General features: G+C 38.2%; 1 protein-coding gene across 4 annotated transcripts in view; it reads left to right on the top strand.

Moving 5' to 3' along the window:
- Positions 1–27,819, top strand: part of KHDRBS2 (KH RNA binding domain containing, signal transduction associated 2) — a 640,432-nt gene that overhangs the window by 582,320 nt on the left and 30,293 nt on the right. For 2 of the 4 annotated variants that reach the window (XM_038395788.2, XM_043510416.1), the window contains one exon: positions 2,429–3,228. In XM_038395788.2, the coding sequence (XP_038251716.1) occupies positions 2,429–2,526 (98 nt within the window). In that variant the 3' untranslated portion in view covers positions 2,527–3,228. Of the gene's footprint in view, positions 1–2,428; positions 3,229–4,531; positions 4,584–25,672; positions 25,749–27,819 lie in introns of those variants that run through there. The other 2 variants (XR_006279815.1, XR_005291960.2) reach the window with 2 other exon arrangements.

The following is a 27,819-nucleotide window of genomic DNA, read 5'->3' as shown; positions in this document are numbered from 1 at the left end:
TGAGCTTGTTAGGAATTAAATTATAATATTACACGACAGAGTATAATTATGTACATATCGTCCATGAACAGGTAGGGTTTCTACCCTGATCCAAAACAGCTAACAAATGATATGTTGCTTCACAACTCACCCCCTTCTTGTTTTTTGGGGGGGAGGGAGTTGGGTTTTTTTAACAAGTTAACACAGAATAAAGGAAACACCAGTCCAAGCCTTCCCTCCAGGCTTTGCTGGTGCTAGGGTCCCCCTCTTAGTATTGCTCAGCACCACACACTAGATTTGTGTGCCTAAAGGAGCCATTCCCACCTCACTTATATCCTGGGAAAGTGAGCATCACCTGCCACATTGAGTCTGGAGTACTCAGCAATACTCTACAAGTCTCCGATTTCACCTAACAGGGCAGATAAAGAGAAGAATCATCCTATTACTTTGTGCACTGTCAGTCTTGACCAGGGAAATCCATTTTAAATGGCTGCCTTCTTAGGGAACCACATTTTGCATAATACTAAATATATGAAAAATAAAGCATGTACATTTGTAAAGATGGAAGTAATTACATTTTAAACCTAAGCAGATGAAATAATTTTCAGCTCCCTGTCAAAATTTATGAAATTGAATAGTCCAATTTGTATCATTACGTTGCCTGTCTTGTAAGTGAAGAAAGATACTCTCACTTTAGGCTAGGGTAAAGGGCATATATTTTGAGATACCACTCAATTAATTATTTTAAGATAACAATGCCAAACTTCTCCACTCTTTGCAATTTACCTTTCCCCCTGCTTTTTATTGTGCTCTCAAGGCTTTTTCTTGATTATGTCAACCCTTTTCCTTTGGCTTCCTTTTAGCCACCGTAGACTCTCCTTTCATACTTCTTTCCAGCCTTTTCTTTCCAGATGTCCATTTTCTTATGCAAGTCCAAACATGCAAATTTTCCCCCAAAACAGACAAAAGAATTCCTAGCACTTATAATCCTACAAATATTAATCTTCACGATGTACATGTAATATCAGCACAATAATCATCAGTAAAAAGTCTACATTAGCTACCCTGTGGTTTCAAGGATACTGCTATATTTTCTTACAGGCCACAGATGTAGTATCTCAGATAGCACAGTGTTGTAAATGTTAAGGTTTTAGAGCTGGTGGAATCCTCCGCAGGTAATGGGAAGAGCGGAGTGGATATTTATACCTAGGGCTGTGCCAGCAAAAAACCCTCTTTTGTCCAGCTGTATCAGAAGAAATATAGAAGCACTGGATGTGGTTTTAAAAAGGCCACAACTTCATCCTTGAATGCCTGGCAGACAAAATTTTACAGTTCAGGTAATTCTGTCATCATTTCCATATACTCAAGGGCTCTGTCAGCCCTCCCCCTTTCCCATTCAGTTCCCAGCCAATCCGCTGCTCAGACCTCAACACTTCCCCCTGTTTGAGGGTTAAGGGAAGTGGGCTATACTGGAGAAGGGTTGACAAGTCATGGGAGCCCTGAACCCCCTTTCTCCACTCCTTTAAAGAATGCCACCTTTAAATCATTTTCCAATCCATTTTATCTGACCACTGTACCCATTCCCTTTGGAGTACCTGCACTGGACATCCACCACAGGGAGGCACCAGCATTTAGCTTGGCTGAATTGCTGAGTGTGAGATTTGGGTGTGTCCGAGGCTAGTTCTTTAATTATTGGAACATACCTCTTTTTTATCCCCTTGGGCTCTCATTTTCATGTCTGCTGCCATAGGAGAGCTAATTTTCGTACACATCTGATTTATAATAATAGACCAATATAATCCTTGTTCCAGTCTGCCAGTTTTAAGCATATTAACTTAGTTCTTTCTGAGTGTACTTCACTGTCATGAAAACAAAACTCATTCAGAAGTTGATGGGAATGCTGCCACCCACAGTAACAGCTAGGAGGTAGAACTTCTTCGCTTAATGCATTTGCCTCATTTCCGGGTATTGTTCCTTCCATTATTTCATTTCCCTCTTTTGGTCCAAAATGGAAGTAGAAAATCAAATGTATTTCAATTATGATTCAACTCCTAATCTCGTTAACATATCAGTGGTATAAAATATTATTCCCTTTGGTGCTTTAACTTAGGATATCAGAAGCTCTGTATAGAATATGTTCTGAGCTGGTAGGCTAATGCTGTGTTTTTTCCAGAGCTGACTGTATTACCAGTAAACTGAATATTCACGCTCTGCTGAAAGTGAAGGAATGAGATATGCTAATCTTTACTGCAAATTCTATAAGCAGACAACCAAACCTTCTTAAGATGTTAGGAAGGACAAAGCAATGGATGATAAAGCCACCCTCAGTTTGTGTTTGTTAAACACACAAGCAGGATCCTTGGGATCTTTGACAGTCACTGTCTCTGATATCTTTTTGCTCTTTCAGATTTAGTCTTTTAAAAAAAATGTTCTCTTCTTCTGTTTTTAGCACAAGAAGAATGGGCCACAACCCGTTCCAGCCTAAAGGCACCACCTCCAAGGTCAGCCCGAGGGGGTTACAGGGAACACCCCTATGGTAGATATTGAAGGTCTTCCTCATCTGTGACCTCAACTCAAAGACAATTAATAGCCTGTGGTCTCCACATAAACAGCAACAAGACAAGTAATAGTCCATTTCTTTTCTATCCTAGGGATTACTGCTCATGATTACCCCATGTACTACTTGTATTTCCTATAACATTGGAGTGACATTGGCATTAGCATTATTTTATAACACGGACTTAAAAAAATATCTTTGGCAAGCATTGTCTATAAACCATTTGAAGGATGATGTTCTCTTGGTTGTTATTCATTGTTGTGTGTAACTTTAAAAAAAGAAAGTATGATGCTGTTACAAATCTTGAGTCTCTCTACATACTAACTAAGGCTGAGTTTTTGTTTAGGGTTGCTAGAAGACTGTAATATGAGGTTTTTTTATTTTGAACCAGACAGTAATCAAGATGTAGATAAGATGTTTTAACTTGTCTTTTTTAATATATGTTAGTTAGATTAAGATGTTCGATATTAAGTTTGTAAATTTAATTTTAAATGCTGTTTTAATGGGGTTGAAAACAAGCAGCTACTGTATGTATGTAGCTAACTGAATTTGTTCAGTGTTTTAACCTGTATTTGTTAAAAAAAATCACATAAAGTTCCATGTGTAAGCTTCTCTAAATAGGAAACCATAATTTTGTCAAATATGTTTGCCATAATTTGTCAATAAAGCTGAAACCTTTTGTAACAAACTAAATTTGGAATTACTTGTTTTCTAGCTTTAAATGCCTGCTTTATTTCTTTTTCAAGAGATGCCTAAAATGTTTTATATATAAAAATTACAAAAATGAACCCAAGCTTGTTTTAAGAATTTTGTGTAAGACTTTAAAAGTTGTATTAATAACTTATGGTTGTTAAATAATTTAAAAGTTAACAAACTAAACTGTTACATGAATCATGGTTAGTAAACACTAATGTATAACATGTTAATGGAAAAAATTGCTTTAGAACAATAAATGGATTTTAAACTATCCTCTAAGCTTGATCTTGCTAAACACAAACTCTGATTGACTTGTTTGTATTAGCATGTCTCTCGTGAGAATGTAATGGAGTTTAAAGAGGTAAGATTACCACTTACCACTGTTAGACTGTCTAAATGCTAGTTCTTCAACCTTTGAGTTTCCCCGCACATTAAATATCCCATTCAACATGTAAGCATGGCATAGATTCACATACTTGTTTTCACTCAGAGGAGTGCGTTGACTGCATTTGCATAGTATATAACAATCTGTCTTGACAAACAAATCATCAGTGTCACTGCCCAGTTATTGCTATTCAACTTCAAAAACTTTATTTGTAATTTTCAGTGCTAAATATCACCGCCCTTGAAGGCAGTTTAGAGGGCTGATATTTCTTTTGAGACTATCAGACTTGATGGCTGATGATTATTAAGGAAATATGTCGCAGGACTCAAAGGATGACTAAACGTTAAGCAGGTAACATTAATAGTAACTCTGTAATTTTGAGTATGCAACAGTAATGTTAAATATTCTCAGTTATTAAGTTACTGATAGTTAAAAAAGTAAACCTACCAAACCATAACAAATAGGTATATAGGCTATTAAAACAACTAATTAACATTAACTAGTGGCAACAAAATTATTTTACAAGATATAACCCTGAAGGTAATAAACAGAACTAAAATTAACAATAATAGTAATGCAACTCTTGCTAACAACAATATATAACCTAAATTTTGATGAAAAAAACCTGAAGACTTGATGGTAGGGATGCCAAAACTGTTAATCCTTTAAATACAGTTTTTTTGTTTAAGGTGGCTTTTTGTCAATGTGATTGGTTTACTTTTTTGATGAGAACAAAGACAGGCTTATTGCTGTTTGGTTTGTGAACAAAATCTCTTGCAGCTGGAGTTGCATGCTAACATTTTTGAATAGTTTGTGAAGCATATGTCCTGCCATTTGAATCTGAAATGTTGTTACAGTGGATTCAGTAGGTTACCTATTGATTACATTGAGTTTGTTCTGTCTCGCTATTTCAGGGACGCACAGGCAATGGACAGCTAAGCAGCAGATGTATTAAGAAGTTTTCAGGTAAGCTATGCCATACCTGATTGTTTTTAATTGAGTCTCTTTTCCTCTGTGACAATAATTGTATATATTTTTCTGTATTTCTTTTCATGAACATTTTAAAGTAGAGGCTTAACATAAATAATTCTTTCCAATTTAAATAAAAGTCTGGTGATGGTAAAATTTCAACCAAAGAATTTGCTGTTGTTTTGTGTGATACTTTTCTGTATGTTGAGAGAATTGTTTGATTGCTGAAAAAATGAGTGGCAGCATATGGGATATCTGCGAAAATAATTTCCATAACCTAAAGTTTTTAAAATAAACATTATATACTTTGTGATTTATTCTTTTAAAGACAGGAGCTCATCTTTATAAAAAACATATGTACATTTTGAAAGTAAACAAGTCATCTGGTCTGTACTACCTTGTGTAAAGATACAGTCCTGGCTTACAAATTGCTTTTCAAAATATGTACAGTTATCCTCTATGATAAAGTAGGAAGTGTGCAGAAAGATATGGAGTTTGTTTATTAGTTCTTTTACTTAGGAAATATTTAAGTGTCATACTTTATAATGGCTGATGTTAGTAACTTGAAATGGCATGCCTGGTTTTCTGGTTAATATGTTTTTAAAGGTAAATAAGTATTTTGGGTAATATTGATAGATGGGCTTCAGATTTTTTTTTTTTTAGTGTTTACACTTAAAGAAAAATATCTGTGTTGGAGACATCAGATAAATTCTGCATCATGTCTGATTTTGTCAAACTACCCGGTACTTTCAACCTCATCACACACAAAATACAAAAATATAGGTGCCCATCAAACAGCTTTGAACTTAATATGTGTAATAGTGATAAACTTTTGTCTAAACTGGTTTGTAAAATGGTTCCGCACTTTGGGCTAAATCCTTCTAATTTTAACCCACATGAGTTGTCTCTTTGATTTCAATGTATTCAGTGTATTCAATATTTATGCAAGTAAATCAATCAAGATTTGGCCTTTTTTACCAGATTATACATTATATGGGTTGTTTTCTATAATAATAATAAATAAAGTGCTTCATTCTTATGTATACTTATTTACCTTTAGAAGTTGGCATGAAATACAGGTACATCCATTTTAAGACCTCTTTTTGGTGTCAGAGTGGTGTAACACAACCTTAGGTCATGTCTACACACAAAAGTTGTATTGCTGTAATTATCCGTTATAGTTAAAGCAATACAAACCCCTTGGTGTGTAGGGAGATATACTGGTATGAAAGGTGCTTTATACCTGTTTAGCTTATTCTCCTACCAGAAAGGGAATAAGCTATACTGGTATAAAGCATCTTTATACTGGTACAACTGTGTGTATATTGTGGGTTGTACCACATAACTATTATGGTAAAGAAATCAAACTCCTCACCAAAATAGTTATACTGATACAAAAACTGTGTATAGATCAGGCCTTAATGTAACTGAGATTCAGGCCCAAATAGTGTAAATTAAATTTCTCAGCAATAGGTTAGATCTTTATTTGGGGCAAATTGGAGTAGCTCCTTTGAGTATGTGGCCCAATACATACAGTATGATAGAAGCATAGTGTCATCTAAGATTACTGTCTCAGGGCCCAATTTTGCAACCATTATTTGTGTTGAGTAAAACAGTTGCAGAATCGAGCCCTTAGGACAATGCTCTGTTGTAAAATATTCTACTTGTTCAAAAATAATCAGTGTATTACTTGGAAGGAAATAGCGTAATTCAGTGTGTGTAAATATTTATGCAAATAATTATTTCTTTAAAAGAAAATATGAAAAAATACCTTGAGATCACAGGTTTACATACCATTCTTACTCATCATTATCACAGACTGTTTCTTCTCACATTCCCAATGTGTTTTACAACCAGCAAACTTTATCTTCTTCATAAGGAATCCATCCTATTACTAATTTATGAAACCATTACATGGGGCTATGTTCAGTCTAATTGTCATCCATCTTGAAAGCTTATGTGACAAGCTACTCTGCATTCCATATTAAACATCCAGTGTACGTTATGGTCAGCCATGATTCTACAGCTCTGAAATCAACCGTCATCACCAGAAAATATGTAGATGCTTTGCTGTTCAATTTTATCAATTGCAAAGTGCTAGTTAGCAAACAGGTAAGTTTTAGTTAGCAGGATTCAAACCCTGATTAGTTTTCTTCATAATATCAAAAAAGCTAGTTTTGCTCATCTAAACTAAGCATGTTTAATACTCAGGAAGAGAAGCAAGAGCTGAAAATTGGAATTTCCATTGAAATCATTAGAAGGCTATTTGTTAAAGTAGACTTATTGTGCAAAATTGTTTAATCTTAAAAAGACATTACTGCATTTTTATTCTGACTAGTTAAAAGAAAAATGCCTTGTCACTCTAGACTGTTATTTTACAAAACTATGCAAAAATATTCCCAAAATGATATAAAGTTGAATATTGTTTTTTATAGCTTTCTCTTTTAACATAAAGTTGCTTTCTTTGTAAAAATGCTCTTCTTTCATGATTTGCAGTAGCCAGTACATGTTCACCTGGTTAAAAACCTTTGTTGTGTCAATTAGGGATTCCTTGGGTAGACTATTGTAATGTAAACATAAGCAAGATGTATTCCAAGTATTAATTGCTTTGAACAGATTCAGTGGGATTGGTGCAAAACTGTGATTACTGGAAGTGTTACACACAGAATTTTAAAACTACAATGGGAGAAGATTCACTGCTACTGTTGCAGTTTACTCACCTTGTGCATTCAGAAGCAGATGACCTTGAGGGGTGAATTATTTCAAAGGTAGGAGGCAGCTTTAAAAATCAGCTCAGGGCGCTATCTGATCACTGCCAGCAAAAGCTCCCTGGGATGAATCAGAGTATCTTCTGGCTTGCCAAGGCAGGACCTACCCTACCTTTCAGGGTTGCACCACCATCTACAGGTTTCTGGAAGAGTAAAGGTTGCAGGAAGGTTGCACTCCTGTGCCCTCCTTTTTGGTGGACTTTCTATGGCCAGGCATTCAAGATCCTGGGTTCTGCAGACTTGTGCCGTTGGAGCTGACGGGATAAATTGAGTCATGTCCCTAGAATAGCAACAGTTTTAACATGGAAAATCAGTGAGGTTCATGTAACGATACCTTTTCCATCAGAGCTCATCTTACCTCATTATATTCTGAAATAAAATGAGAACATTTTAGATCTTCATATTAATATATTCGGTAACTCAGGAAATATGGTATATGGGGCCTTCAAGAAGCTCAGGCCTCCTGCTAGTTTGTGAGGGCTCCCAGAATTCATTGAAAACAATATTACAATATAACTATAATGCTATCAGCAGGTCTTTCACTTACACTATCAGACATTTCTCAATTTTTGGATCCAATTAATTCCATAATGCGGGGACAATTACCCCTATATACTTGAATATAAGCTAATACAGCAATGTTGAAATGAGCAAAAATGAGTGACTTGCATATAAAATGAACTCCACCCACAGATCTTGTCCAAACCATTTCACCTTATCAAATACCACCCCCTCCTAAACTAATGCAGTGTGTGTCCTTGCAATGGGACATGTTTGTATCCATTAAGTTGAAAGTGGTAGGACTAGGGGTCAACACAGCGGGTTCATGCCCCATGTGAGACAAAGCACTGTGCTCCATAGCATCTGAAATAGGATTGGACTCATGAATTTGCTACTATGCACATTTTCCTATCTGCAGAGGGGCCATGTCAGAGTCATGGTGACCGTTGCAGCCTTAAAGCTGCAGTAGCTACTAAATAGTGACTTGGGCAACATGGGCCGAAAGATTCCTTCCCTTCCTAAAGCCATGCAGCAACCCAAAGCCCAGCCAGCCAGTACTTAGGCTGGGCATGGGGCTGAGGATCTGGGATTTAATACAGCAACTTAGTTACCATAATTGAAGATCAAGACTAGTATGTTTGTATGGGTCTATCCAATTAGAAGACTTGATATTTTAGCAAAAGCACATTAACTAACTTTCAGAATTATAGTCCAAATAAATGATAAGATTAAGAACAATGAAAGAAGTGTTTTGTTTTATTCAGTGGAAAAAATAATTTGGGCCATGTGAGTGAAGTTTGATTCTAGGGACCAATCAATCAGGTACAATAATGCAATCATTTTCTTTTGCATGTTGTCTTGCTAATAGATAGTATTCAAAAGGCTTGGAACAGTTGAATAATACAATTGCAAAGTTAAAAAATTAATGGCAGGATGAGAGAAATTTAGAGGGAGAGAAAATGTTTTGTTGAGATCTGAAAAGGGAATGTGAATCAATAAGGCACAGAAGTTCTGGAGGGTATTTCTGTCTGGATTTTGCTGCAGAGGGAAAAAATTGTGCATCAGTAAAGTCAAGATTATGTGAAATATAAACAGGGATTCCAGGATTAGGCTTTTTTTGCAATGCACTGCCTCCCAGCATCACTACTGTTCTGGAAAAATCCCATAAAAACTGTAAGAAGGATAAAGGCATCAGAGTTCTATAAAAGTTACTTTATCCACCCTACAGAGTTTAATAGATAATTATATTCTTTCTATACTACTTTTAGATCATTCCATGGAATGGAACAGAGAATTATACGCCTACAGTAGAATTCTTGGTTATTCAACAATTCTATAAAAGGATAGTAAAGTCTATAGACTTTTTCATACATGTCACCTGATTTCTTTAAAGAGGATGTAGTGATACAATTGTGGGTTCCAGATAGGAATAGGTTGAAAGATTTGGCAAATTCTGAGATAGGGTTTGGTAAATTTATCTTAAATGCAGGTCAGTAATTTTTAGTAGTGTCTTTTTCATTATATTAAAACATAAATCTGAACTTTTTTGATGTGCAAATATTTGTTTTTTGGAGAGGGCACAATATGTTTGTTAATTTGTTTTAGTGTCTTGTGCCATAGCAACGAGGTACACTTATTACAAAAAATAGAAACATATAAATTACATATGCTATAAAAGCTGTCATAAAAATAAAGATCCACATCACCAAAACTGTCACCAGGAATATTAGACAAAGTACATATCAGCCCCCTTTAACAAGCCAAACCAAAATAAAACCAGAAGACAATCACTTGAATGCTAAATAGAAAGATGAGATTGACATTGTGTTTTGAAGTTTGCTCTGTTCATTGAAAATCTGAGACTGCCCTGCAATTTGCCATAAGAAATTAGAAACTAAGAACTGTGAGCAAGAGCATCCCAGACAATCTTCATAGTTTGGGCCATGGATTTAGAAAAGTTGCTCAAGAAACTATCTCAGACCAGTTAGGGCTTTACAGATAAACACCAAAACTATCGTTCACTGGTTTATTATCTTATTTCATTCTTAGAACCACTATTGTTGTTATTAATTATGGACCTGATCCAAAGCCTCTTGAAATCAATGAAAGGCTTTCCATCTTCTTCTAGAGGTTTTGGATCTGGCCCTGTAATATTTGGCTTGGCACCACAAAAGAGATTAAACAAGTCAGGGTTCCTGTCCAGAAGAAATTACAATAATGATTAGAAGTACTTTACATAGTTTGGTTTTGAATGTATATACATTTTGTAATGAGGACCTACTCTGTAGGGTAAATGGTTTCTAAAGGCAGAAATGCATAGATGAACCGAGGATATCCAGAGTAATATAGTTACAATTTTATTATTTTTTTCTAAACCCTAGATGATCCCTATCTGCCTAATTGATTTACTATAATTTTATTAAAAGTTTCCAAAGCAATGAAATATGTGTCTTGTATTACCCTAAATCTATTAAAAACATGTATGAGGTGGAATGAAAGTCACTTTCTGAAATATAAAGAGAATATGTGAATTTAAAATTGAGAAGCCATAATTATTTTAATCCCACTTAGAACATATCACTATTTAAAGGACCATTTTGATCATATAAATATTAGTAAACGGGTATACTCAGTACTTATGAAAAATCATGAATGCTTCATTTTCTAGAACAACTGAATCACCTTTTGAATATAAATTCCATTGTATCAAAGAAAACAAACATTCTTAAAATTCAATAAGCATGAAAGACATTTCAGGCTTTCATATTTCAATCTGTAAATCAGAACTCACATTTATAGAACAAAGGTCAATTTTAGACTCAAGCTATCTTTGGATGAGGCAGGCATTCATGTGTTAAGAGGAAAAAATGGAAGTAAAGAGGCTGCAAAAGGTGATTAAACAAACAAAGTCTTGTTTATTCATGAAGGGCTTGCCAAGATGCTGTATAGGCACTGTCAGAATGTTTTGATTTCCTTTAGAAATATTTTAATTTACAATGATTCGGATAGAATCCTCAAAGTATTTTAACATCCTGATGAGAGCAAATTTTATTTTGAAATTAGTACTATATATATTATTCTATTACCATTATACAATACTCCTAACTTAATCAAAGTACATTGCTATCATTAAGGACAAATAATGGAGACAACCTACAAGTATGAGCTTACTTGACTGTATCATATCTGGCATGCTGTTCTGAACGTGTTAGCTGATGATAGATGGCTTATTTACTAGAGAACAGTGGCTACATTTATTATTCTGCTTTACGTTTCGGGGATTTCACATTGTGTCCCAACAGCAATCAGAGACTCTGAAAGCAAAACAGCTGAGCTGTGCATTTTGGTTTTCTTAGCATTCTGGGATTTTCCCTTTATTTCTGCAGAGTAAACAGGCCAAACTGTAAAGACAAAACAGAGTTCACTGGATTCATTTACTATGCTGTGTTGGATGCCCGACCACTAATTCATTATATTTCTCCTTGGACTTTATAACAATTTTGTGCTGCCACCAATCAAATCCAGTTGAAAGGTCTGTCACATGGAGACCTATCTCTATTGTGCTTCCCAAAGGAACATATTCCTTTAAATACGTACAGCAGCTACAAAATATAATCAAGGATATTCTTATTCAAATGAAGTGCTGATAAAATATAGACCTAGACAGAGTATGGTAATAGTGTTTTAAATGGACAGCTTATTGATTATTCTGTATGACATTTTGAATATTATACATCTTTTTATGTCTGTGTTAGAGTGCATGATGTAAAGTTATAAACAAGCAAAAAGAATGCTCTATCACAGTGTTTCTCAAACTGGGAGTCCTGACCCAAAAGGGGGTCACAAGGCTGTAATAGTGGGATCACAGCATTGCCACCCTTACTTCTGCGCTGCCTTCAGAGCTGGGCAGCTGGAGAGCAGCAGCTGCTGGCCAGGCACCCAAATCTGAAGGCAGCACCCCCAGCAGCAGCCAGAAGTAAGGGTGGCATGGTATGCGGGGATCATCACTTTTGGAGGGGAGGGGCGGTCATCACAGCCTGAAATATTTTCAAAGGAGGGCCCATCAAAAAAAAGTTTGAGAACCACTGCTCTATCAGCTTAGATTCCATTTAGTAAAAGTTACCCTGTTGATGGAGGGTCAAATGCTGACATCTTTATTCAGTCACTGACTTCAGTGAAAGTTTTGCCTGAGTGAAAAAGGGGTAAGGAGTTCAGAATTTATTCCAAAATATTATTTTGGGCAAGATTGTGGCATTTTTACCTCAGGTCTGTGTCATGGGCAATATGGAGCAGCACTGCCCCAGAAGGGGTACTGGGAGAGCTTGCACTCTTGCCTAGAGTTGTACATGGCAAGTGTGCACTCAGAGCCATCCGTTAGGATGAGGCAGGTTAATCCCCTAGTGTGCCAACTTCACTCCACAGTTCAGTATGTGTGTGGAGAGGGATAACAACTATGACTACAACTTGCCCTGATCATCCCTGTTATCTTTCAGGTGTTTTTAGTCGCTGGCTGGGAAGCAATTCCTGTGCTCCCCGGTCAGAAACTGCTCTTGTGGGTAGTCCCTGAGAGTCTATGCAAGTAGATGAGTTGGCTTAGATTCCTAGATTCCCAAGGTCAGAAAGGATCATTGTGATCATCAAGTCTGACCTTCTGAATAGCACAAGACATAGAAGTTCCCCATAGTAAGTATGTCTTACGTTCCCTGTCCCCAATTTGCCTCAGCTTTGCAAGGCCATCAGATTTGTACCCCAGAGAAGTTATGCTGTTGTCCAGAAAAGGGAAATGACACTTATGTGATGCTTTTTCTTCTTACCTTGTAAAAAGCACATTCAGATACACAAGAAATATTAAATATGGGTGATATTTACCCAAGTGTGTAAGGCGTACCTGAGTCGTAATGGCCCCAGAACCCAGCCTAGGGGGTGCAGATGGGCAGACACCACTATTCTACCTGGAACAGAAGCTATGGAGGGGATGTACCACAGCCATGATCCCCAGCTTGGCCATGGAAGCGAGGAATGGATTCTGTCCCCTCCCCAAACCCTATGTTTTCAGCCTTTGTCCAAGGACAGGTGAATTTTACTTGTTTATAAGAGTAACAGTGGAATTATTTAAAACTATATAAGGATTTCATTTACTGGTATAGAATTTGGGCTAATAAGATGAGACAGCATTTCTTCAGACATTTCTCTTTAGTTAATAAAGACATTGTCCAAATTATATTGGGACAAATATTTGAATCCAGATGTGGATGCCATCTTTGTACACAACACAGTGAGAGATATTTCTGAACCCACCTGCCGCCATGAAAGAGGCGAAGTGCTAGATTAAGAAAGCTTCTAAAAGATATGTATGTAAGGGACTTTGTCACCAGCTGGAATGTGAGCAAGACTGGTACAAAAACAACAATAATACAGCAACATTTCATTCTTACAAAGCTCTTTTCATAGATCTCAAAGTCTTTTTCAAAGGAGGTAAGTATTAGAATCCTCATTTTAGAAATGGGTAATCTTAGGAGCAGAGAAATTAAATGACTTACCTAAGCCCACTGACCAGGTCAATGGCATGTAATGGAATGTAATTAGCTGCATCGCAGCAGGTGGGGGGTCAGGCTGAGAAGCTGTTTTAGAAAATGAAACACTGCATGAACTTTGAAGTGCCATTGACTGTGGCAGCTAAGGCCTGTTCTACAATGGGAGGAGTGCTGTACCCACATAGACCCCGTGGATTTCAGTGGAGCTGAACCTATGCACAGGGATATACCCAGGCAGAGCAGCTTGCAGCACTGGAGCTTAAATGTGCACTTTGAACTCTTACACATGGATATAATTATATCCAAAAGGCTTTTACTGATATTTTTCTATTCTATTTTAATTAGGCTTTTTATACTGCCAATCACATGGTATGTGTCTGATGCTTTATGACCCTAGAAGGCAAGAAAATAGGAGTGCCACACTATTGGAAAGGACAGGAGACTCCTGCTTTCCCAACACTACCCAGTGCTTATTTCCCAATGAGATCTGACCCTGGAAAGTTTCAAAATATGAGACTTCACATATGTGACCGTTTTAGATCTAGCAATGTTATTTTTAAGGGTACTTTTAAATGTATTAGTTATTTTTCCTTTCCTTCAGAGACCTGTAGAGTTGAATTTATGGTAACTGAGACACCTTGCTTTACAACAGATAGTTTACAAAAAATAGTCCCAATATCTTTCAAACGAGTAAAAGTAGTTTTATGTAGTGGAGTGCCTGCATAAAGATTTCATTAGCACTTGTTTGAGGCGACCCACTGCTGGCTTTTCCCATTTTGAATATAGCTCCCATCCAAAACTCTTGCAGACAAAGTATATACTGCCATGCTCTATCATATGTTCTCTTCTCTCACTCTTGCTGTAAATAAATCATTTACAGGGGCTGGTAACACGGCCTATTATTCAGGTTGCTGGATACTTTGTCGACCTTTTAACCATTTGGGCTAAAATATTCCATGCCAAGTGTCTGCCTCAGACGGGAAGGGGGAAATTTCAGCCAAGTGGTTTCTTTGTTTCTGAGAACAAGGAGGGAAAGTTGAATTCCATCCCACTAAGCGTGCTCAAGCCTCTCACAGCTCCTAGTGCTGACTAGATTGTACATGTGCCAACACCACAGAGTAACAGAGCATGCTCCAACCCAGGACTGCGAGGGCTCAGAGTTACTTTCCCTGAAGTTGCTGCTCCAGGCTGCTGGGGGGAAGTGGGGAGCAGGATGGGCATGGCACTGGACTAAGAGCAGAGAGCTTGTCTCTTCTGTGCTGTCAATGACCACCCCCACCCGCACTTTCACCCAGGTAACATGGAAGAGGAAGCCATCTGATTTGAATTCAGAGGAGACAAAAACCAGACTGGGGGAGGGAAAGGAGCAGACTGAGACGAGGAATCTGGTGCAACCGGGACTTGAGTGAGGGGAGTGAAACTGCGACTGGGAGTTGGAGGGAAGAAACTGTGACTAGTCTGGCAAGGAGAGTGAGACAGGGAGCCACAGAGGGACACTGAGCTCGGATAAGGAGCTGGTGGGGGCTGCCTGAACAGAGAGACTGAGACTAGGAATTAATGGGAGGAAGGTGGGGAAAAGAGACAGACATGACAAGGAGCTGGGGTGCAGGGGAAGAAATGGGACTGTCTGGGATAAAGAGACTGAGACAAAGAGCCAGTGAGCAGGAGGAAGAGGCAGAGCACGTGGGGAGCCATGCATGTGACCTGGGACTGGCGGGACAATGAGACTGGAGTTAAAGAGTTAGGGGAAAGGAGGGACTGAAACTGGCTGGGCAAGGAGGATGGAGCTGGGATGAGAAGCCTGAGGAGTGGAGACTGGAACTGGGTCAGCAAGGAGAATGAGACTGGCAAAAAGGACCCAGGGTTGAGAAGACATAAGACCGGGCCTGACATGCTTTGGAAGGGATGGGACCGAAAGGGTCAATCTCAAGGAAAACAGGCGGAAGAGTCTGTGCCCACTAGAGAACACTCTCCTCTAGATCATGGAATGGAACCCAAGATTTTTGAGATTCGCCATTCTTCTGCTGTCAGCAAATATCTATGAAGCCAGACTGATAATGACTGGTGCCCATAGAGCTGACAACCTACTACTGTTATCAGTTACTCCATAACTCCAGTGGCAGAGGTCCATGTTAATGATCTAAAAGTTCCAACCCTGCTGATGACCCATGCAGGTGTCAGCATTATACCAAGTGAAAGACTCTGTTTTTTTCAGTTGGCTTTTTTAAAAACCTAAAAAATTATACACAAAAAAACTGTTTAAAAGCACATTATTAAGGTTGCAAAGTCAAAGCCTCAAAAGTTAGTTGCACAAGTTGGAATCTTCAGAAATGTTAGATGTTAAAATCAAAGTATCCACTGACTGGGAACTGCAATTTTTAAAAACGTATAACTTGCTCAAATTTGGGCAGTTTTCCAGTGGATGAAAAAAAGATGTAGTGAAGGAGGAAAAGGGTTGCGGGAAGAGAAAGGACTGTCCGCAGTTAAGGCAGTTGACTTAGTGAGTGAGCTCCATAGAAAACACCATGAGGCCAATAATAATTATGTCTTCAGAGTGAGATTTGAATAGTATGCAGTAAAAAAAGCCTATCACGACACATTGAACAATAAGGACAAAAAAAACCAAAACATTGAATAACTGCTGAGTAACCAAGACTTGTCCATCCTGTGCACTGAATGAGGCAAGGGTCCTGTGGAAAAAATAGCTTGGGATTAAAAAAATTACAGGTTAAAAAATTAAGGTTACATGGGCAACCTTAATTGTGACATTTCCTAACTTGCATGCGCTTGACTTTGCAAACTTCATAATGTTCTTGTAACTTAGTTTTGGGTTTGTGATATTTATATTTAGTTTGCCTAACACAATCCATTATCAAAGTTTTCCAACCATTTTTTAAGCAAATCTGTAACACCTCTCTGGTTTGCAGCAGAAACATTCAGTTTTTCAGGGTGATTCCCCTGGTGTCACAGATGTGCTTTTCACATTTTTCTTGAAGCTCTGTTCAAGTTTGGGCAAATTATGAGCTGTCAAAACCCACCATTATCATTAGTAGCTCACTGCTAAAATGCCTCAATATGTCATCAGTACTGTGCATGCCCTGCCCAGACATCATCTTCTCTTCTGCTTTCCTCTTCGCCACCCTCCCCCACCTCTGAACACCACACACACACACACATCAATACAAATTCCCTTTGACCTATGGAAAGGAGCACTAGGTTAGGATCCAGGAGACCACGAGTTTGCGTCTCACTACTTGTACTGACTTGTATAAATAAGAATGAGCCTTCACAGACCTTACTATTATGAAAGGCATCACATTATACTGAGAGGTTATATAAGTTGAGAATTCAACCCAATCTTTAACTCAACCACTTAACCATACTGTCTTCAGAGTAAATCTGCTAAATGTAAGTACTGAGCTGTCCTGTCTATAAACTGAGAATACTCGTGGTTACGTAACTCACTGTTTCAGTGTGATGCATCCTGCTCAACTGGGTATTCCACAGAAGATAATAGCCTACTCCTCCTGCTAGCTATTACACTTAATCCTTTATCTCAAACAGTAGAGGTTTGTGTACAGTGTTAAAGGCCTAAAATCTTGCCTAATTGTGGATGGAGGGGAAGGTATTAAAGTATCACATAATAGACTGTGCTGGTTTTTTTAAACCTAAGAAATTACATTAAAATACTGTGCAAAAAGAATATTACTGAGGTTGTAAAGTGAGACACCTGAAATCAGGAAATACGAAAATTAAAATTGTTTGTGTAACTCTAACCTCTCATACACATTCATTTTGATACAGTCTTTAATTACATGATCACTTACCATTTTTCCACAAAACCACTATATCATTCCGTTTACAGGATGGCTAGTGCACAGGGAATGAGACAGAGTTGTATAGTAAATTAGGTTTTAGTCTGTTGTTCCCTACCTCATTTGTTACTGAATTTGGAAGATGGGTAGAGGATAAATCAAGGAACTACAGGAAGAAAAAGGATGGGCTTATGATTTATACAGTTGTATTTCCCCCAAAAAAGAATTGAGTTCTAGCCCTGACTCTATCATAAGCTTTGAAGTGATGCTGGATGAGTCATTTAAACCAAAATGAAAAGGATGCATCCGATGAAGTGAGCTGTAGCTCACGAAAGCTTATGCTCTAATAAATTTGTTAGTCTCTAAGGTGCCACAAGTACTCCTTTTCTTTTTGCGAATACAAACTAACACGGCTGCTACTCTTAAACCAAAATGTTCATGTGGGGCCACTAATTGTGTGTGTCATTTGCTGCACACCCAACTCAAAACACTTGTGGCCTGATTTTCAGAATTTTTGAGCATTTGCTTCTGCAGCTGAAGTGTGAGCTGTGAATGATCAGCACCTTTGGAAGTAAGGCAGTGTGGTCTGGAGGAATGAGCACAGGGTTGGGATGTGAAAAGTTTTAATCCTGGCTGTACCATTGATTCACTGTGTGGTCTTGGGCAAGTTATTTATCTTTCAGTTTCTGCAGTCAATGGAGATAATACTACTCACTGCTTATAGAAGTGTGGTGAAAATTAATTACATAGCATCTATACAGTGTTTTGAATACACAAAGTATTATTCAAAATGCTGGGTACTCAAAAACCAGGCCCCCGTTGAGTGATATAACTTTGAGATATCTAAAATTAGGGGAGAATTTTGCAAATGTTGACTGTAATCTCATAAGAAGGCTTTTGACAGCATACACAGAGACAGTCTTTGGTGAATTATGGCATACTATAATTAGCAAAAATAATTAGAATCATAAAGGATCTGTATCATAATACCAAATGTGCAGTCAGAGATAATGACATTAGCCAATGTTTTGCAGTGACAATTGGAATAAAGCAAGGGTGTATTATTGTTTGCACAGGTCATTGAGTATATCATGAGGAAAGTAATCACAGAAGACAACAGAGGAATTTATGGTTACATGATAAAGTATAATTGGATGACCTCGTTTTTTGCTGATGACATCGTCCTGTTCTATATATCACCTAATAAAAGAAAAGACCCGTCTTTTGGCAGATACAACAAAAAGAAGCTGGATTGTTCATCCACAAGGAGAAGAAAAAATATGTCTATCACTGTCTCAAAAGTTACTGTTAGAATGGATGAAGAAACACAAGAAGAAGTAATGACAGGTTTTAGAGTAGCAGCCGTGTTAGTCTGTATCCGCAAAAAGAAAAGGAGGACTTATAGATTCATAGATTCATAGATACTAAGGTCAGAAGGGACCATTCTGATCATCTAGTCCGACCTCCTGCACAGCGCAGGCCACAGAATCTCACCCACCCACTCCTACGAAAAACCTCACCCATGTCTGAGCTATTGAAGTCCTTAAATCATGGTTCAAAGACTTCAAGGAGCAGAGAAGCCTCCCTCAAGTCAACCATGCCCCATGCTACAGAGGAAGGCGAAAAACCTCCAGGGCCTCTCCAATCTGCCCTGGAGGAAAATTCCTTCCTGACCCCAAATATGGCAATCAGCTAAACCCTGAGCATATGGGCAAGATTCACCAGCCAGATACCCAGGAAAGAATTTTCTATAGTAACTCAGATCCCATCCATCTAATATCCCATCTCAGGGGATTTGGCCTATTTACCCTGAATATTTAAAGATCCATTACTTACCAAAATCCCATTATCCCATCATACCATCTTGTGGCACCTTAGAAACCTAACAAATTTATTTGAGCATAAGCTTTCGTGAGCTACAGCTCAATTCATCGGATGAAGCTGTAGCTCACAAAAGCTTATGCTCAAATAAATGTGTTAGTCTCTAAGGTGCCACAAGAAGAAGTCATTTTACTTATCTAGGGAGTGAGATGTGCAATGGTAGTGACACCATGTTAGACGTCAAGCAACGAATACCAAAAGCAGCAAACAAATTTAAAATTGATACATTGTCCATGCATAGAAAATTGACATGGGGCTCAGTTCCATGGGATATAGGAATGTGTAGAGTCTCTCTCCATGGGCTTTCTGTATCTTAGCCCTCATGTACAGTGTATTGCCACTGTGTTTCTGGGTTTGTTCTCTTCAATTGGGGGACAATGATCTGGCCTTTAGTTTTCTCAACATTTGGGCCAAATTCTACATTCAGAGTCAGGTGGCCTATACAAGGGCAGATTTTGGCCCTATGAAGTCATCTCCAATATGACATCCTGAAGAAATTTATGTTTACATTCATTTACCTCTGCATTTCCTGGTTTTACCCAGGACTCAAAGCACAAAACAAAATGCTCTTCTCTTATTATCCCCACACGAACCAGGAGAAGGAAATAGAATGGTTCCCTATATTTAGGATAAGTGAAATACCTTTGATAACCACTTGCAAATGTTGACTGTTTGAAGATAGCCGTTATACCAGAAATCTCCTCAACTGTTTTTTGAAGGTGCCTGAGGTCCAGATAGCATGGAGAAGCCCTCATATCTATTCAGACTTATCACATCTCTAAAACTGGGAAAACTCAGAATGAGTTTTGCAAAATTCCTTCTTCCAGTAGAGGCAGAAAATCTGCAAGTCTTTTGAGCAATTTACCCATATTGTAACAAATTATGTTACTATTACAAACAAACTCTTAATAATATGGAGCCCTACTATATTGTATTTTCAACATATACACCAACTTGCTTTTCTAAGAAAGTTAAATATTATTATTCCCATTTTACAGATGGAAAATTGAGGAAGAAAGGTAAAGTTATTTGCCCCAAATCATACAAGAGGTCACTGATGGAGCTAGGAATAGAATCCAGATCTGCTCACTCCCAGTCCAGAGTCCTATCTATTATACTTCTTAAAACAACCTAACAATAAAGTTATTGTAGCTTCAAGGAATTAGCACGCTCCTGTTGGGTATTGAGCATTTGGATTTCTTTTAGTGTGATAGAGCTGTGGAAGCTTTTAAATAGGAAAACGAAATAGTTTTTACAATTTAATAGAGAAAAAGACCAGTTCAGAAAATACATTTTAATAAATTCTTAATATATTTGAGAGAAAATATTGTTGCCTTTGTTATATGGCAGTAAGAGTAAGGTCATTTGTACAGTGCAACACACTGGAGCTGTTATGTGGTAAGATCCCAGGAATTATGGAGAGATTCCCCAGGGGTTGTCAGACTGCTTATAAAGATGCAATAGGGCGAACATGCACATTCAGGATTTGTTGGGGCCCTATACGTGGGGAATTCTATGTAAAGACTGATGTGAAGATATTGCTCTCATTGTTTTACATCTATCTATCTGTCTGCTTCCATGGCCACCATCATCTTATATATGACAGCAGAAGCTACATCCCAGTAGATTTAAAGAAATCAAGAAAGTTAATTTCATCTGTAATTAAAGATATTATGAAATATTTTAGGTACTTTATATATCTTAGATACTTAACTGGCCCCCACAATCATAGCAGCTGAGTGCCTCACAATCTTTAATAGATTTATCCTCACGACACCTCTGTGAGGTAGGAAATTATAATTACCTGGGAGAGGAATTTCAAAAATAGGTGCCTGAAGTTAGGCTCTCAGGTTCATATTAAGGCACCTAAATAAGTGGTCAGATTTTCAAAAGTGCTGGGGACCCAGTTGAAGTCAGTAGAAGCTGCTCATTGCTGAGCACTTTTGAAAATCAAGTCACTTATTTGGACGCCTATATATATATCTAACTTCAGACACCATATTTTGGATACACGCTATACAATTTCTTCCTGATGAAATATATTTCAGAATTGTATCAGAGGAAAGGGGAGACAAACAGAAATATCATTGTGTTATATAAACACACATGTGACTATGGAAAACTTTTATAGTTCCAGTATAATTTCTGAGTGGTATACATGAAGCTTGTAGATGATAAGTTCTTCAGGCTAGTGACTGCATCTTCCTATGTATTTGTACAGCACCTAACACACGTAATGGTCCCAGTCACGGTCAAGTTACCTGATAGTAATTTCTACCTTTTCATTTGTTTATCTATCGTTTTCAAAGTAGAGACAGGCAGTGAGCCTTAAAAACTGCCAACTGTTTTAGGTAACTAGGCACTAGAATGTGCATGTATAATCTGTCCTTTGTATGGAGTGGAGTGCAGCATTTGTCAAAAAGCCACTATTTCATCCTTGTGCCCACTTTGCTCCTGAATGGCTAGCAATTTGTCCTCTACATTGGCTGTGAGTGATGGCGAGTATTCTGGGGCATGGAGCCAGGTTCTGCCAACTACACACCTCTCTATGTCCAATCTTTAACAACTGGCTCCAAGAGTGGAGCGCAAGGCATGCAACACCTGATTACCCCAACATGCCTGGACCCAAGGTCTGGGGTGAACACAAGAGCCTCCATTTCAGCTCTTAAGTCTCCCACTTGCTCCTGCATAGCAGCATAGGCTGGACAATGACCTGGGCTCTAAATAAGTATCTGCAGTTAATTAACCTCAGTATTTGCAATAATCATATTAGTCCCTCCAGTAAGAGTAAGGCACTTGTCTCCTTGCAAACTGGAATCCTACAATTCTGACCTAGTAAAGCACTCTAAACATGTATATGCTTTAGATTTTATCAGGTAGATTATTTTTAATGTCACTATTTTCCAGTAACATAATTTGAAACACTATTAACTGAAAATTTTAGTCACAAAGGGCCCAATGACTCAGGTGCTGAACACTGAACTTTCTTGATTTCTCTGAATCTACTGGTATGTGCTTCTGCTGTCACACATAATGATGATGGTGGCCATGGAAGCAGACAGATAGATAGATGTAAAACAATGAGAGCAATATCTTCACATCAGTCTTTACACAGAATTCGCCATGTACAGGGCCCTACCAAATTCATGTTTTGGTCAATTTCACTGCCAGGATTTAAAAAAAAAAATTAGTCAATGTCATGTTTTCAGCTGTTTACATCTGAAATTTCATGGTGTTGTAACTATGGGGGTCCCAACCCAAAAAATGGTCAGAATGAGAGGTTGCGAGGCTATTGTGGAGGGGGGAGGTTGTGGGATTGCCACCCTTACTTCTGCCCTGCTGCTGGCAGAGGTGCTGCCTTCAGAGCTGGGAAGCTGGAGAGGAAGGCCTCTAACGGGGTGCCAGGCTCTAAAGCCAGTGCCATCATCAGCAGCAGTGCAGAAGTGAGGGTCATAAGGTATGGGGAGTGGATTACCATATGTCTGGTTTTCCCCGTAGTCTTCTGCCTGAGTGGTGGGCTGACAGCTGGAGCTGCAGCTTTCCCCTGTGGGGAGTTAACAGCTGGAGTCGCAGAGCTTCCTGCATCTGGAAGAGATACCGGAGGTGGGTCTGATCCAACCCAGGAGCAGCACCTGCAGGGGAAGACAGAGTCTCATCCCTCCCCATCCCCATCCATGATTAGCAGCTGGAACCCTGTGCAGGGTAGAGCCTCTGGCAGGGCACCAGATTTCACGGTCCATGACATGTTTTTCACAGCCATGAATTTGGTAGGGCCCTACCCATATATCTCAGTGTGGGGTTCTGTATGCAGCTCAGTAACATCATGTAGATTTGGATGAGCAGGCACTCCTGCTTATAAAAGGGGGTTAGAGTATTAATGTAAGCGTAGCAAGGATCATATTTGGCCTTTGGACTGTGCACTCAACTCTCATTCAGGTCAGAGTCCTGAATGTGCATGTTTGCCCTATGCGATTTTTAGCCTTTATAGAGAGAGTGCATTACTTTTATAAGCAGGCTAACACCACCCAAAATGTATTTCTGATTAAGTGGAACTCCTCTCATCTGTCTCTAAACTGACCAATCAGAGAAAATTGTGGCCCAAAGATATGAAATGCTTTTTACCACTGAAGCCTGCAATGCAGATCAATGGAGGCTATAATTTTATATAAGAGGACACAAAACTGAGAGGATGTCAAAAGATAAAAGTGCTTCGGGCTTCCCAGAGTATTTGAATTTGCTCTTGCGAAGTAAGATGGTATTGAAATAGTAATGCAGTGTTTCTTGCAGTCCCCTGTGGTGGCTCCACTTTTACAGGACAAGTTGTTGAAAGAATCAGTCACAAAGTCTACATGACACAATTTAATACAGGGGGTTTCCATTAAAGAACTTGGCTACTAAGCTTACCACTGACTTTCTTCCTAGCAATGAGGTCAACTCACCTGTCAAGGTCACAACATTGTACCCTTAAGTGGATCTATTGCTTACCTCTTAGTCCTCACACCAGAGCAGAGGTGAACCAGATTATGATTATGATAGTTACACACAACAACTGTGCAAGTAAAATACAAGCAACATTGTTAAAATATATCACTATTGTTTTTTTAAAAGTGTCAAACAATAATACATAAGAAATAAAAACAAGTCTGTCACCCTCCTAAAATGTTGCTTAATGTGCAGTAACACCATGAAAGTGACCTTTGTTTATTACAAATAGTAAAACTGTAGTGTTAAACTAATCAGATTCAAATCAGATCAATTGCATACTTTTTGGTGAAGAGGTGCTTATGAAACGGAAAACGAACTCCAAACTGGAAGGCTCATTGTGGCTTAATCAAAAGCAGTGAGCTTTAAACATTAGCCAGTCAGGTGATAAGTTTGTCATTTCTAGGCTGTATTCCTGGTGGGAAGTTGTCAAGAAGGCTTGACAACCTTTAAACTTGCATTTTCCCTGTTTATGAACCTCATGTTGCTCTACTAAAACTACTGGGAGGTTGGGAATGGAGCCACAATAACAGCAGTTCTATTAAAATATATTTGCAGCAGTGGATGTCGAGCGAAGTTTATGGTGTGAAAATATGTGTGATTTCTGAAAATAAATTTTCACCACCCCTCAAGTCTGTTCTTTCTTGTCTAATTGTGTCCAGCTACTGTGGGGGACTAAGAAATATTAATGATTAATTACCTAGGTGTCAAAGAAGTACACACTTGTAATACATCATTAGAAGCCAGAGATCAGGGAGCCTGAATTAAAATGAGAAGTGGTGGATGAATATATTACTGCTCTATACAATTAACAGCACAAACCAGAAATCATTTACTTTCATAATTTAGAACAATGGCAGCTCTCCAGTGAAAACATATTTACGGTAATTTTACACTGCTCTCTACAGGCTTTTTACAAAAGGGAGAGAGATGAATTAATATGCACCAAAGCAGCAGGAGAGAAACCCGTTATTGAACTGTTGTTTTCTTTTTAATCAATCCAGTTTCTTGTACAAAGGGGGCAGAGTTCTGAATAGGTGGAGAGCATCCATATTATAGATGGCAAATCAGCTTTAGAGGATTAGCCTCTGCAATGGGATGAACTGAGGCTGACATTTATCTGACCAGGTCTTCTCCCTTTTAGCCCAGGTCAGATCAGCAATTTCAAGCTAACCAAACTGAAGTTACAAAGACCTTCTGTCTCTACAATTCTGATTTCCTTTCCCTCTCACAATTAATCCTGCTGTCCTTGAAAAGATGTCTAACACTGATAAATGTCTCCCATTTGACATCTGCAAGTGTGGGATTGTATAGAAATTTGTAGTAATTTTTAATATTGGTTGGGGTCCCATTAAGCTTCAGAGGTTCTTGCTTCTTGGAGTTTATTTGTCAGATAACTCAGGGTATAAAAGTAGCACCATAAACATTAATTGAATAGCCATTAAGCAGTATGACTGTTTGTTTTTGGTTGATAGAGGACATAAAGCTTCACATCCTGTGGTGGAAACTATTAGACCTGATGATGAACATGTTATCAAATATACTATTACTAGATTTAACTTCACCAAATAGCAACCAGCTGTAGTCAAAAGTATATGCAAGTGTTAGAAAGTCATATTTTTACAGTCATGTCATAGCCTGGTTATAAATTTTGTAGCATGCTTTATGCTAATGGCAAAGACTAATGGTAGTCATTATCTCCATTCATTCTTATAAAACACTTCCTTAAGAGAGGCTGATCATAACTAGAATGCTGTTTAAAATTAAACTGTTTTTTCTAAAACACAGAATATAAAAAACACTTAAATACAAGAGGTTGGCTGGCTAATTTATTTTGTTTTGAGTATGTTTGACAACTACAGCTGTTGTTATCTTTGCCATACATTGAATTAATATCCTTTTCAGCAATGTCTTTGGCATGCCATGTTTCAAAAGGCTCTATGCGGGGCTGGGGGGTGGTAGCAGGTAGGTAAACCTCATAAAAGGAAACCAATGGCTGGAATAAATCTGACACTGTCCCTTTGGAGGCTTAATATTTTTTAACAAGGACACTGAATTTCCTCATCCATTTCTTATTACAGTTATGAATTCTGCTTACTTGACAGGTACAGAGCACTTCATTATGTGCACAAAAATAAATGCTTAAACAGATGAAGCAGGTATTTGCATCTGATAGGAGCTAAGTGGGACATTAAATTAATGCCAAACAAGTGAGTGCTCATTTTAGTTTTGTTATAAATGGCTGCAGTATAGCAATAACGTGTTGACTCTCACGTGCTGACAACTTCTATATTTCTACTAAACTTGCCTTATATTTAGTGATGGGACAAATTCCCACTCTGCATGATAAAATTAGCAGCAGACACATTAATAATTGAGGAAGCAACTCCTAAGAAATGCTGTAGTCCACCAGGAATATTAGTGACTGACTGATTTTAAAGGAAGGCTGCTGTCATACATACGTATTTACTGAAACCTCAAGTTAAGAGCCACTGTTTATAACCGTATATCAAATCAACATCTTGCTTTTAGGAGATGTCAAGTCACTTGCATAGTTGCATTTTCCCACTCCATGACTAGAGTGACTATACTCGTCTTGGCAGTGTGCTGGTGCAAGAACCCTAGTTCTTGTGTGACTCTGTCTTCTAGTTTATAACCAAATTAAACACAATAGCACACTCTCTCTAAACAATGAGTGGAACATGACTGAATAAAAGAGCTGTTCATTGTATAACATGACTGCTTACAGTATGCCTTAGGTCTGCAGTTTATATAGGGTGAGATCATTCCCTCCCCTTCATTTTCTGCAGCGGGGATTACAACAATGGAAGACCCACAAAAATGGCCCAGTTTTTGTCAAAAGAGTGTTGAGACAATGTGGTGTCATCCCTATCCCCAATCCTTTGAGCAAAGGGGAATCTCTATGTATGATCTACTGGCATTCAAGGTTCTATGCTGTGGGAGTGGAAGGGTTGAGGGGTGTGCAAAAGGAAAGCCATTATCCTCAGAATAAGTGAAGGACATACAGAGTTCCTGAGCCAGCCTTGCTGTCATGATGAATGCATTGGTGAACGCACATAGAATTAGAGAATCATGGAAGATTGGGGTTGGAGGAGACCTCAGGAGGTCATCTAGTTCGTCCAATCCCCTGCTCAAAGCAGGACCAACCCCAACTAAATCATCCCAGCCAGGGCTTTATCAAGCCGGGCCTTAAAAACCTCTAAGGATGGAGATTCCACCACATCCATCTTTAGAAGAGATTTATCCATGTATCTCAGAACATCCATTGGTTAGGAAAGCCCTAGGCACTGCCTGCCACACAGGGAACATCTGAATGCCCAACAAGATGATTGCAGGAAAATCCACCCTCCGAATTTCTCCTGCAAAGATCATGATTTGACCCTTGTATATAAATAATGGGCATTAAACATATGGTTTTTACTGTTGACCCATTCTTACCAACTTCTTACTCATACATTAAATCTGATGGGACTTCCAGTGGACTAAAATACTACTCAGTGGGCCAGATTCCCTACTGATATAAATTGGCACTATAGCATTAATGTCAATGGAACAGCACCAATTTCAATAAGCAGAGAATTCAGTCCAAACTGAGTTAGGGCAGCAGAAACAGGCACTATATTACTAGACTGACTGCACATGTATGTCACCTCTGCTAAATATTCATGCAGATTATAGACTCTGATTTGGCATTGCACAAACGGACTCGATCTATGTTGTTGCTTTGTAAACAATTGGCAACTTATTTTTTAAATAAGTTGCTAAATTCCAGAGAATTTTAGCATGAAAACCTTTCTCAGGGTATTCTCCCACACGTCGTATGTGATTTGTCATCAGCTAAAAAAGCAGATAGTTCCAATGTGAGTTTTTGAATATATTAATGTCATCTTGTAACATTGTGAATAAGTTGTGATAAGATTTGATAAAGTGGCACTGTCTTTAAGACAATACACAGCACCGTAAATGTAATTAAATGTAATTTCTTCCTTTTATGTTTGTTACTGTTGTTATTCACCAATATTATACTATACTAATGTAGTAGCTCTATGTACAATTTGGTATTAATCTTACTCTGTTTAAAATATTTGATTTGAAATCTTTTTAGTATAAGAAACATTTGAACAGTTTTTGTTGTCACTCGAAGTAGGAGATAAGTCTCAGAGATTCATATTCATATAATGAAGTAATGTCTCTATGTATTAGACATCCTCGAAACATCCTGAAAATGACT

Source organism: Dermochelys coriacea, chromosome 3 (genome assembly GCF_009764565.3).
Source record: "Dermochelys coriacea isolate rDerCor1 chromosome 3, rDerCor1.pri.v4, whole genome shotgun sequence".
Classification (NCBI taxonomy): Eukaryota; Metazoa; Chordata; order Testudines; family Dermochelyidae; genus Dermochelys; species Dermochelys coriacea.
The sequence above is the reverse complement of the archived record's forward strand: the minus strand, read 5'-3'. Positions and strand labels throughout refer to the sequence as shown.